Consider the following 13,490-nt stretch of genomic DNA (forward strand, 5'->3'; position numbering starts at 1 on the left):
ACTGAGATGATTGGCTTCCAACAACCACAACCACAACCATCTTCCTTTGTGCTAACTATCACTCCAATCAGTGGAGAGTTTCCCCCTGATTCCCATTGGCTTCAATTTTGCTAGGGTTCCTTGATGCCTCACTTGGTCAAATGCTGCCTTAATGTCAAGGGCAGCCACTCTCACCACACCAATAGAATTCAGCACTTCAGCCCATGTTTGGGCTAAGGCTGCAATGAAGGCAGGAGATAAGTGGCCTTGGTAAAACCCAAACTGAGCACTATCAAGCAGGTTATTGCTGAGTGAGTGTCATTTGATAGCACTGTTGATGACCCCTTCCATCACTTTGCTGATGACTGAGAGTAGGCTGATGGAGCACTAATTGGCTAGATTGGCTTTTTTTGCTTTTTGTGGACAGGGCATACAAAGGCAATTTTCCACGTTGGCGAGTAGATGCCAGTGTTGTAACTATACGGAACCAGCTTGACTAGGGGCGCAGCTAGTTCTGGGACACAAGTCTTCAGTACTACAGTTGGGATGGTATAGCCTTTGCTGTATCGAATTCATTTCGCTGTTTGTTTGTGACGTGAATTGAATTAGATGAAGAGTGGCTTCTGTGATAGCAGGGACCTCAGGAAGACACTGAGATGGATCATCCACTTGGCACTTCTGGCTAAAGCTGATTGCAAATGCTTCAGTCTTGTCTTTTGCATAGATATGCTGGCTGGGAGGCTCATGGAGCCTCTTTGTCCAGTGAGTTATTTAATTGTCCACCATTCACAACTGGATGTGGTAGGACCGCAGAGCTTAGATCTGCCCTGTTGGTTTGATATAGCTCTACCTATTGCATGCTCATTATGCTTCTTGAGCAAGCGTGCTGTCCCTACGTTATAGCTACACGAGGCTGGCACCTCATTTTTAGGTACGCCTGGTGCTGCCCCTGATATGGTCTCCTATACTCCACATTGAATCAGAGTTGGCCTCCTGTGTTTATGGTAATGGTAGAGTAGGGGATACGCCGGGCCATGAGGTTACAGGGATCGTGGTTGAATACAATTCTACTGATGGCCCTCAGCACCTCATGGATGCCCATCTTTGAGTTGCTAGGTCTGTTCGGAAGCTATCTCATTTATCATGGTGGTGATGCCACACAAAATAATGGATGGTGTCTTCAGTACGGAGATAGGACTTTGTCTCCACAAGGGCTGTACAGTGGTCATTCCTACCTATGCTGTCACGTTCAGATCCACCTGTGACAGGTACATTGGTGGGGACAAGGTAAGGTTTTGGCTCATGTTGGTTCTCTCACCACCTACCGCACTCACCTACAGGCTTGGCAGCTATGTCCTTCACTACTTGGCCAGCACAATGTTCAGCACAATTCAAACTCCTCAGATACTGAAGCAGCCCATGTCCAAACGCAGCAAGACCTGGTCAATATTCAGGCTTGGGCTGACAAGTGGCAAATAACATTCATGCCACATAAGTGCCAGGCAATGACCATCTCCAACAAGAGAGAATCTAACCATCGCCCCTTGATGTTCAATGGCATTACCATCACTGAATCCCCCACTATCAACATCCTGGGGGTTACCATTGACCAGAAACTGAACTGGACTTGCCATATAAATACTGTGGTTGCAAGAGCAGGTCAGAGGCCAGGAATCCTGCAACAAGTAACACATCTCCTAACTCCCCAAAGCCTGTCCACCATCTACATGGCACAAGTCAAGAGTGTGATGGAATATTCTACACTTGCCTGGATGAGTGCAGCTCCCACAACACTCAAGAAGCTTGACACCATCCAGGACAAAGCAACCCGCTTGATTGGCACCTCATCCATAAACATTCACTCCCTCCACCACCAACGCACAGTAGCAATACTGCAAGAATTCACCAAGGCTCCTTAGGCAGCACCTTCCAAGCCCACGACCACTACCATCTAGAAAGACAAGGACAGCAGATAGATGGTAACACCACCACCTGGAAATTCTCCTCCAAGTCACTCACCATCCTGACTTGGAAATATATTGCCGTTCCTTCACTGTCGCTGGGTCAAAATCCTGGAACTCCCTTCCTAACAGCAGTGTGGATGTACCTACACCACATAGACTGCAGCAGTTCAAGAAGGCAGCAGTTCAAGAAGGCAGCTCACCTCCACCTTCTCAAGGGGCAATTAGGGATAGGCAACAAATTCTGGCCCAGCCAGCGAAGCCTACTTCCCCTGAATGAATAAAAAAAAACTCGGTCTGTATTGGTACTACTAAACTGCTCTTGGTGATAGACATTGAAGTGCCCACCCAGTGTACATTCTGTGCTCTTGCTGCCCTCAGTGCACCTTCCAAATGGTGTTCAACACGGGGGAACATTGATACACGAGCTGAGGGGGGGTGGTAAGTGGTAATCAGCAGAACATTTCCCTACCCATGTTTGACCTGTTGCTGTGAGACCTCATGGGGTCAGAGTCAATGTTGAGGACTCCCAAAGCCTCTCCCTCCAGTCTGCATACCACTGTGCTGCCAGCTCTCATGGGTTACAATATTTCCCATTATTTTCTATCATGAAAGCCCACAAATAACAGCAGTTTTGGAAAATAAAATCCCGTCCTTATATTCTGACAGGAAAAATGAATGGTAAAAATGGTCATTGATAGAGTTCATATTAAAAACAATTAAATGTTTAACATGTCTAGTTTGTTCTAGAATGTATTTACCTCTGTATATTCCATTCCAGCCTCCATCACACTCTCCATTTGTTCCTACAGAGTCCCAACTGCCTCCATGATCCGAAGTGAAATGTAAAAGGGTTTTATTAGCTAGACCAACATTGTTGATGGCATTTATAATCTGACCTGGAAGGAGCATAAAAAGAACATTAGGATCACTCAGGTCTCAGTAACTTATGAAAGATCCTGACCTTTTTGACCAAAGCCACATATCCATTTACGTAGGCACATGCTAATTCTGGGTGCTGTTCTAAGATGGATTAGTCAACTGCTCCTTCTAATTCGGACATGAATAAACATTGATCTGTTCATATCTATTACAGAACATTATCAACTTTGATCGCGGACATTTAGCTGAACAGATTTAATCTCTTTGCTATTTGGGGGCTCCTACTATGCTCAAAATTGATGTTGCGCTTGCCTTTATACGAGGGACCACAGGCATCTCTCTCTGTTAGAGACAGACAAGTGGTTACATAGCTTGAAGGGCACCAGTCTGCATCAAACGTAGGGCAAGGCAAGAGGCAGCCCTCTATGAACTGCCATAGCCGGTACCACTGTTGGCATCATTTTGCACCATACTCTGGCCATCCAAACTAACTGACTCCCACACCTCTATAATAAAGCACTCGCTTAACACAATTTACTGGATTGAAGCACTTTGAGATGCCGTGCTTTGACATTATAGAGTGCAACACAGAACAGTGAAACAGTAGCAGCAAAAGGCAAAGTATGGCACGGTGACGATTAAGAACAAAAACCTCCATTTATATTGTGGCTTTAACAGAAAGGAAAAAGCCTCAAGTCTCTTCACAGAAGTTTAATCAGACGCCAAGACAAAGAAAAAAATATTAGGAAGGGTAATCCGAGACTAGGTTCTAGACAACGGTTTTGAGAAAAATCTTAATGGGGGAGGGAGGTGGGGAATTGAACAGAATACTGGAAAATTAAGAGACTAACACTAATTAAACACTGTTATGGCACAATGGATGGTAAATGCTGAGCTGCTCAAATCCCAGAAGGAAACTTGGAATAGCTGCCAGAACTGTTTTGCAATTTGAATTTTATTTCGAGATGCATGCCTTGAATTCAACAGTAATAAGTCTGCCGAGATGTAGAGGTTTCTTACAAAACAAAATTAAATATTTATTAATGGAAGAAAAGATTGTAAGCACGTAGCTAGGTCTACAAATTACGACTATACTAACTGCTAACTCCCCTAATTAATCTGACTCCCAGTTACACCTCCGTTAAGGCAACAGCATAAAATATATATATTTAAAAAGACCCAGGCAAAGCAATACGAAACCCTTGATAGAATTCAAAATGAGTTTTCTTAGCTCCAGTTCCTGTAGACAGCAGATTACGACATAGAGACTGGAGGCTTTTCACATTTGTGTTAGATCTTAGAATGCCTTCCCCCTTACACATAACCTTGTCTCCTTTATACATGTTTTCCCTTTTTTAATGCAAATCCCATTGTTCCAATATGTCTTTGCAACTTTATTTTTCTCATAATATAAATCTTTTATAGCACTCATATTATCAGTAACCTTTGGGAAAAACAAACACACTGTTTCGGGTAGCTTCTTATGGCTAGGTGTAACATCTTACCATCTCTTTGAAATTCAAACTAACCTAATTTATCTAAAAATGCAAATGTTCCTCACGCCTCACATTCTAAAACTTCAGCCGTGTTTACATATTTAGCACTTCGAACCTAGCTTCCCTTTTGATAACTCAAAAGCTCCAGACCAGCTGCCTTAAATTCAATTAAATCCATCACGCACACACAAACTAATCCAAACCTCACTATTAACCCACTTTTACAATCAATCACAATAACATTGAGAAAATTATTATTTTTTCATGACAACGCAAGAAGGTTTATGTAAACCTAATCATTCCTTACTAGAAATGGAAGGCCAGCATCAAAAATGCATACCGTCCTGGAAGTTGTTAGAGAAAGGTTGGGGAGCTAGGAAGTAAATGTACAAATTTAACCATGGGGAGAATTTTCTCCCCGTCGGGGGGATTGGACGGGAGCGGGCGGGCACGTAGCCAATCACCGCCCGCGATCGGCTACGCGGCGCCATTTTACATGGGCCGGCCAATTAAGTCCCGCCCAGCGTGACATGCATGCGAAAGAGCGCAGAAATCTCCCTGAGGCACAGAGCTGCCTCAAGGAGATTAGTTTGATTTTGGAAAAGTGTAATAAAGAAAGAAAAAAAAATTAAGACATGTCCCCTCATGTGACAGTGTCACATGAGCAGGGACACGTCAATGAATTTTATTAAAAACTTTTATTAAACTTTAAAAACCTTCATGAAACCTCATCCGGCCCATGAATGAGGTTTCATACCAAATGCGAAGGGCGCCTGGGCTCTTCGCCTGCCCGCCAACCTTAAGGTTGGACGGGCAGCTCTGTTAATTAGTTTACTTGGTGTTTAAATGGCCTTAATAGGCCTTTAGCAGTTTGGCAGCCAACTCTGGTGCACACCCGCCGGACTCAAGATCTGAATGACGCGCGGTGACATCGGGACGCACACCCAACGTCACCGTGCATCATTTTAAATGTCATCGAGTGGGACCCATCCCCGCTCGCCAACCCAAAAATTCTGGCCCATGCATCATTAACATAGATGGTACTTAAAGGCTGTTTGAAATGATTGACAGCAAAAGAGGCGAGCTTTTCTGACAAATCGGCCAGTCAGATTGGTCAATTGAATGTTTAGATGGTTCTCGCCGCATTTCTCAGTAAATTCTCTTCATTCTCTGCCTTCTTCTTTAGTTTTCTACTGTTTCTTTTAGTCTTTGCCTAAGAGTTGGAGTGTAGGCAGAAAAGCTAGAAGCCAGAAGCCAGATTGTACAGCTAGCCAGTTGCAGGCAGAGATAAGTGTGTCACTTAAATGTACAAGTTTTCCTGAAATTAAGGAAGGGGGGATTTAAGCCAGTCACGCCGATACAGTTACTAGTTTTATAACTATCGCTATTGTGGATTATATTAAGGGTTAAGAATGTAGAGTTTTGATTTCAATTTATAGTAAATTGGGGGTTGTTTACTTCTGGCTTGGTTTAGTATGCCTGAATATGTTTACAAATCATGTTTGAACTTTTGACACAGCTGAGAGGCTTTTAGAAGCAAGAAAACCCTGAGGTTACTATGGGGAAAATTGCTGAGGGTAGAGATATGCTCTAAAAGGAAAACTGGTGGGTTTTTCTAAGGCAAAAGTAAGTGGAAGAGAAGCTGACCTGGAGCTTCAGATACCCAATCTGTTGTGTTTAGCCAGAGAACTCAGTTCTGTACATTTAAAGGAAAAAAGGGGGAGTTCTATAGAATTGGGTAGGACTAAGTAGCTCTGCAAAGAGGGAAGTCCAGCTGTGGAATAGGCACCACGGGGATGTCTACATATGTCTGGTGGGTCATGAAACCATCAGCAATGCTGACAGTTGGACCAAGAGGTTGTATTGGTAGGAATGTACCATAGACCTGAGCTGTGACCTGTGCAGCCAGACCCAGAGACAAATGAACTGCCTCCCAGATTGTGAAGCATGTTTAAAAGCCTGTCAGAGGGAAAGCCACAGTAATAAAGGTTAAACTGGGCCAAGTCTGTTTGATTGAGTTCAAGAAAGAAGCTCATATTGTTCAGAATCATTATCTTAGTTGCTCAGTGTACCTATTTAGTTATTGTTGCTTGTGCTTGCTTTGTTCAAGTTTGTATAGTAAAGATTCTTTTGGCGTTTAAATTTAATCTTGAAGTCTTGCCTCTTATTTCCTTATCTTTGGTTCTTCCATGTATTACATTCTGTAAATGATTATGGTCTATCAAGCCAGATCCTAACAAGTATCCAGTTTGTCTAGTATTCTCAAAGCTGGGAACATAACCACTAATATGTAAGGTAGTTGTAGGATGGAGCAGAGGATCTGATAAAACCACCACAGAAGGCGACTAATTAACTCGGTGTCCCAGAAGTTAAAGCCATTGGCCCAGAGGCAGGCTGAGGGCTGAGATCAGTTCAGCCACACAGCTGATCAGGACAAGGTCACATAAGTTCTGGAGCTATTGCTAACCTTTACGGATTATAAGTTATCCAATAGTCCATTGATCTAATGTTGTTAACATTTCAGCTAGCTACAGAGTTTAATTCTAAATAAACCTCACCAAGTACTCGTAAAGAAGAAGAAGAAGAAATTACCCTCTCACATTATCCCTTAAACTACTCACCTACATGCCAATCCATCTCCTCCACATTGTCCCCATAAGAGCCATGCTTGCTCTTCCCGGTGAACGCCTTGGTTGTCAAGAAAGGAGTATGGACATGTAGCAATGACATGACAAGGAGAAATGGTTTCTTCTGGTTTCTAAAATTTAAAATATATAATTTTGTTAGGATGACCTGCGCAATACATTCGTTTTTTTTTAAAAAATGACCCTAAAATATAAATGAAAGAGTTGTGAACGCTAAATCCACTGAATGGCAATTGTAATTTCACATATAACGTGTACCGACTCACAGTGGAAAATGGGCTCAATTGGGGATGTGGAAAAGGCTGGCATTTATTGCCCAAACATGAGTGGTTGCCAGGCCACTTCAGAAGGCAGTTAAGAATCAATGACCTTATACATAAATAGGCTTTACATTATACATAAACAGAATAACTTCACTAATTAAATTGAGCAGCATCTGGTCTTGCTGATAAATAACTGGAGACCACAATTCAGAGTGTTAACATGGAGATCTAAGGTGGAATTTTACAGCCCCGTCGCAGCGGGGTGGGGCTGTAAAATGCGGCGAGCCGTTCAAAAGTCCATTGGCCTGGATTTTTCCTATGGCGGGCAGGCTGGGCGGGAGCGGGCAGGGGCGGGCGCGGAGCCAATTGCCGCCGGCGATTGGCTGTGTGCCGCCATTTTACACGGGCGGCCGATAGCACTTAGCACTAACTGTGCGGGCGGTGGGGGGAGGGAGAGTCGGGGCCTGCGCTCTTATGCACATGCGCGTGAGAGCATCTCACACAGCAAGCTCCCTGAGGTGCAGAGACAGCATCACATGAGTTGGGACATGTTTGTAAAGGTGGGAAAAGATTTTTTATTTATTTAATAAAAGCTTCAGGAAACCTCATCCCACCCATGGACGGGGTTCCCGAAAAACGCGAAGGCCGCTTGGGCTTTTCGCCCGCCCGCCAACCTTAAGGTTAGACGGTCGAGCTTTCTTACGTACTTTAATGAATCCCTTAACGGCCTTAATAGGCCCTTAGCATTTCGGCTGGCGTGTGCCCATTGCCATCACGCGTCATTTTACACGTTGGCGTGTCGAGCCCCACCCCCGCACGCCAACCAGAAGATTCTGCGTATTGACTTTGGGGGGACTGTAAAACCCTACTGGCGTAAAATTCCACCTGTAGGCTGGAGCAGGATATAGACACATTGCTAGATAAAAACAGTTTCGGTCGTCTTAAAAAAAAATCACCTATTATTTATTTATACTTCACAAATTGAATCTTCAATTAAAACTTCCTTGAAAGCTACAGTGTTTGATGTCAAAGTGTATAAAAAAGTTTTATCAATTTTATCAATAGGGCAATAAGAATTCTGGAATTTATATTGTAGCTGCAAGTTTGATATCAGTAGTGACATAAATCAGTTCCCACCAAACTGTATCTTGTTTACATTGTCATGAAGATGTGCTTTATTCCCAAATAATGATTTTTAATCCACCGACTGAAAGCTGAGTTTGAATTTTTAAAAACAGACCTTTTGAAAATAGAGGCTATAATGGCTTGAACTCACAGCCCAAGATGGCTAACCCCAATTTGCATTACTATATGTTCACATTCCAATTCATTGGAGTAGAGTCAGTCTGTCTGCAAAACCCATCAAAGACAATGACTTCAGGGGAGTGTGAGAATGGGTGCTTTTTAATATTTTGGGGAATATTGTGTTTTTCTGTAAAGAAGTCTGGGGGTGTGTGTGTGTGTGTGTGTGTGCGCGCTCATGCGCATGTGATTTAATTAAGCTGGGAAGAGCTTGATCGGAGTCAGGCTGTCTGAGGGTTTAGAAACATGGAAAGGATAGCGGTGTTAAGTCTGAGGTATAAGTAACTAGGTTAGATATAACATTTGCATTTTTAAATAAGTCGAGAGGTTGTTTTAATATCAAAGGGGAGCCAGAAGTGTCAAGAAAAATGTTTGCATATTGCAGGAGTTCATAGGTAAACGAGTCGTGGGGATATGATATTTTACTGACCCAAAAGGAAGACAAGATGGAAACAAGAAACATCTTATATATGGAAGGATTTGAGTTTCAAAGGGGTGTGAGAACAATGGGACTCAGCTGAAAGAGGGGGGAAAAAGGGATATTACAGTTACTGTGGATAGCTGTTGAGCTGGAGATGGCTGGAGATAGCTAGAGCTGTTTGAGGTGTTGAGATAGCTGGAGCGCTGGGCTGGGAGAGGATGCAGTTTGAATCACCCATCCAGTCAAGCCAGAGAAGTCTTGGGCTGCAGCAGGTAGTTTTATACTGAAGTGGATTCCACTGCAGAGTGGAAGAGGGTAAAGGTTGTGCGGTACACCTTTGTTGAAGCTACGGCAGTTTGCCTTGTGTTAATATTACTGGTTTTCATATTTAAACATCTATAAGGGAATGTTGCCTGGAAAGTAGTTACTTGTGGGTTTGACCAAGCAGAGAGTTTTTGGGGGAATGTTTTGTAAGACTAACCTTAATTGCGTAATCTTGTGCGCATAAGTTTTCTTTTATTTTCGTTAATAAAACTTTTACTTTTAATTTTTAAAAATTCTAGAAGTGTAACTGGACCTCTTGCTGCTGAGATTGGTACATCTTCTTCTCAGTTTCAGAATACAAAAAAAAAGGTGATGGCCCATAAGCCAAGTTTCCCTCTGGGACTTGGTTCGTGCAGCAATTAACACCGGCTGTGGTCATAACAGGAGTCCGAAGGATTCACATCTCCTGTTTTATTAGCAAAGCATCTATGACAATCACCTGAGGTTTTCAACTGTTGGAGACAGACCATTAAGACTAATCACTTGGACAATGGGACCCTGGCTAAGTTAGTTTCCAGACATGAGCTAATCAAGTCAACTTTAGATTACACGGACAATGTCTTTTTCTTGAATTCCTCTGGCAGTTGGAGAAGGAAGGTCACATGAGAAGTCAACTCTTTGTATGTTTTAAGTACATGTTTTCTCAATAGAACTTAGGTCAAGCAGTTTAGGGAGAAGGACTAAGTGGGGCGCCCCCACCTCCTTTTCTCTCCAACCCACTTTGTAAGCCTCGAACCCTGTTTGCTGACTGTGATCATCCAGGGACACTCTGCCGCAGACAGAGATTTTATTAAAGAATCCAACCCCAGCACGGCCGTCTCCCGGAGAGCAACCGACTCAGTCGTCTACATCTTTAAATCAGAAGCATCGAGACCACTGAATTAAGCCTGAAGCCAGCTGAGTCACCAAACTACAGACTGTATAGTCTTTTACTTTTTTTTACGGACTCTAATTTGACCAATCTATCCTTCCCCACTCGGTAATCTGTACTTGTGTGTATGTGTGAACTTCAAGCGTGTGTGTGAATTTCGAGTGTGTGTGTGAATTCAAAAGTTGGTGCATATTTTATTATTTTACTTAGATCAGGTTAAATATGATAACGCTAACCTCTTTCTTTGTTAAACTCAAGAAAACCTAAATTAAGTACTCACTGAATTGGCAAGTATATCCTTTTCAAGCAAAAACAAAACCTGCTGCGGTCAAATGGGGAGAGGGAAAAACAGGGACCTCTCCTCACCTGGACATAACAACATCGGACCTACAGAACAGAGACGGACCATTTGGCCACTATACCGGTGTTTACACTCTACACGAGGATCCTCACACCCCATTTCATCCAATGCTATCCAGCATTTCTTGCATAGATGCATCTAGGCTATTTTGCCAACTACTGTTTCTGGTGCCACGTTCCACATTCTTACTATTGTCTGGGTAAAAAAAGTTTCTCCTGAATTCCTCATTGGACGTAATAGTGACTACCTTATATTTAACGTCCCTATTTTTGGACTGCTGGGGCTGGTTAGCTCAGTTGGCTAGGTGGCTAGTGTATGGATAACAACAGTATGGGGTTTGATTCCCGTTCCATTTGAGGTAGACTTGGGCCCTGCTTCCTCACCTTAACTGTAGTAAAAAAACTCATGGTTCTTTGCCATGAGCTCAAGAAATACTTGCCAGGGGCCTGCCCTTGGACAGGTAGAGTTTTGATCTCCCCACAAGTGGAAACACCTTCTCCACAACGACCCTATCAAACCTTTCATAATTTTGAAGGCCTCTATTCACTTATTCCCCCAGGGCTTTGTTTCCTTTGTTAAATATCCTTATTAACCTGCATCTCTACTTGTAGTAATTTGTGTATCTGTAGCCCTAGGTCTCTGTGTTCTTCTATCCCATTTACACTTACTTTCCAAGCAGCATGTGGCCTACTCCTTATTCTTCCGGCCAAAACATACCTCCATGTCTTGCCTGGCTTCAGGTGATGGAGGCCGTTTGGCCCATCTTTCCCACATATCTCATCACATTGTGCACTTATTTATCCTTCCAAAGGAATATGGGGGTCACTGGAAAGGCCAGCATGTTTTGCCCATCCCTAAATAGCTTACTAGGCCATTTCAGGGGACGGTTTAAGAGTCAATCACGTTACTGTGAGGCTAGAGTCACATATAGGCCAGACTGGGTAAAGATGGCAGATGTCCTTCCCTAAAGGACATCAGTGAACTAATGGGTTTTTATGGCAATCATGATAGTTTCATGCTCACGATTACTGAGACTAGATTTATATTCCAGATTTAGTAATTGCATTTAAGTTCCACCAGCTGCCGTGGTGGGATTTGAACCCGTATCCCCAGGCATTAGCCTGGGAATACTGGCCCAGTGGCATTACCAGTATGCCACCGTCTTCCCTCCAACCCCACCGCCCCCCCGAGCAATGTTCCATACCTTTCAATGAATGCAAGAGCTTCCTCTGTCATTCTGGTTGAGAAGGTTTCTGAATTTAATGGCTGCTGAACAACTTCATAGTTCCTCATGACCAGACAGTTCCAATTCCTCAGGAAACCGAAAACAGAATACCAAGCGCCGAAGAACAGGGAGCAAAACACTGCAAACCATGCAATCGTCTTCCAGCCAGTACTGATAAAGGCAGTCCATCTCAAAACAAGCAGCGTCAGAAGTCCCACAATGAGTGCTTCAGTGGCCAGACGCAGTTTAACTTGGAAGTCAAATAAAATGGCACTTCTTTCACCTGGCTTGCAATCGTGGACGTTAGAAAAAGGTGTGCCATAGTAGAAGTCAAACCCATGGCTAAGCGGGTGATGACAGTAATCATTGCGGGATTCACAATTTACACCCAGATGCCATTTCCCTGTAAAAAAAAAAGTTCATACACGGCATTCAATTAATTGTTTAAGGCAAATCATTCCAATGATACCCTGCTATGCCCTTCAAATGCCCACCTGCTTCAAATTCCTAAGTAGCACAAGAGGGAATGGGAAAGTTGGGGCTTGGGTTATGGTTTAAGAAAATATGCTTAGCATCCCGTTGAGACAAAGACCCCAGGCTGGATTTTCCAGGTCGAGGCGGGGATTGGGAGGTGGGATCGCCGTGATCCCGCCTCTGAGGATAGCCTGCTGGGAAGCGGAATTTGAACTGGGTTCAAAGCTTTAATTGGCCCGGAGGTGGGCCTCTCGCCCTCCTCGTCATCCCGCACTGGGAGTGGAGGCGGGCCGATTCCGGAGCAGGCATTCCCTTCCATTTCCATTTCCCAGACGCATCAGCCTGGATCCTCCGACAGACTTAGGGGTGAACGTTGAGCTGTATCGGGAAGGCCTCAAAAATGTATTTAATTATATTTAAAAGTATAAGTCTTTGAAAATTTACATGTATTTAACTTCCCTGCTCCCCCTCACATCCCCACCCTCCACCCCATCCACCCTCAACTCCAACCTCCACTATAGCGCTCCTCATCACACACAAAACTAGTAATCCCTACAACATGTCCAATAATGTCAAGTAAACATTTGGAAAATACATCGTTTAATTATGGATAGTTAAGTCTTCCATTCACAATGCTGTCATGACTGACCCTAATGAACGCTGATACAAATCATGCCACCCAATGAAACTGTAAGGGGAGGAAAAGCCATTTTCCTTTCCTTTTAAAACCCTTCCCACCTCCTTCTCGTGCTTCTTGCCTCCATGCTGTTGGTGGGTAACGTGTCAGCTGCTGACCCCTGGCCGCCTTGCTGAAGATCACAACATTTCCCAGGGACAGGCTCTTAATGAGGCCGGCATGATGTAAAAGAGCTTGTTAATAAGGGTGGGACCGTTAGGGACCCGTTTCCTCTCCCGCCCTTGGGAAAATGGGGCACGGCGGAAAAGGAGGCGAGATTCCCAGCTGCACTGCTCAGCGACCATTTTGTTTACCGTCCCACCTCCATTCCCGTCCAATCAGGAGTGGGAAAACTCCAGCCCTCCTACCTGGTGACTGAAGCCATTATTAATTTCAAAGACTACACTTACCTAATCATAGGCTTGCCAATTCAGATCTCCTCTCACACACTGCCTATCAGTGCAAGATGGCAGTACAATTTCCTACTTTGCTGCCTCTAAATCAACAGTTGGGGCCATTTTGAAAAGCCAATTTTCACTTAAATACATGGGGACCCACTCAGGCCAATCACATAGACCACATCAGACAGGTGCTGGGTGGAAACTTGGAA

At 43.7% G+C, this 13,490-nt stretch overlaps 1 protein-coding gene across 5 annotated transcripts in view; it reads right to left on the minus strand.

Annotated features, from left to right (window-relative positions):
- Positions 1–13,490, minus strand: part of LOC144682594 (arylsulfatase H-like) — a 46,582-nt gene that overhangs the window by 11,772 nt on the left and 21,320 nt on the right. For all 5 annotated transcript variants that reach the window (XM_078545064.1, XM_078545067.1, XM_078545066.1 and 2 more), the window contains 3 exons: positions 11,710–12,133; positions 6,940–7,076; positions 2,702–2,839 (listed from right to left, as the gene is read on the minus strand). In XM_078545064.1, the coding sequence (XP_078401190.1) occupies positions 2,702–2,839; positions 6,940–7,076; positions 11,710–12,133 (699 nt within the window). The remainder of the gene's footprint in view (positions 1–2,701; positions 2,840–6,939; positions 7,077–11,709; positions 12,134–13,490) is intronic.

The sequence above is a fragment of the Cetorhinus maximus genome, chromosome 7 (genome assembly GCF_964194155.1).
Source record: "Cetorhinus maximus chromosome 7, sCetMax3.hap1.1, whole genome shotgun sequence".
NCBI lineage: Eukaryota > Metazoa > Chordata > Chondrichthyes > Lamniformes > Cetorhinidae > Cetorhinus > Cetorhinus maximus.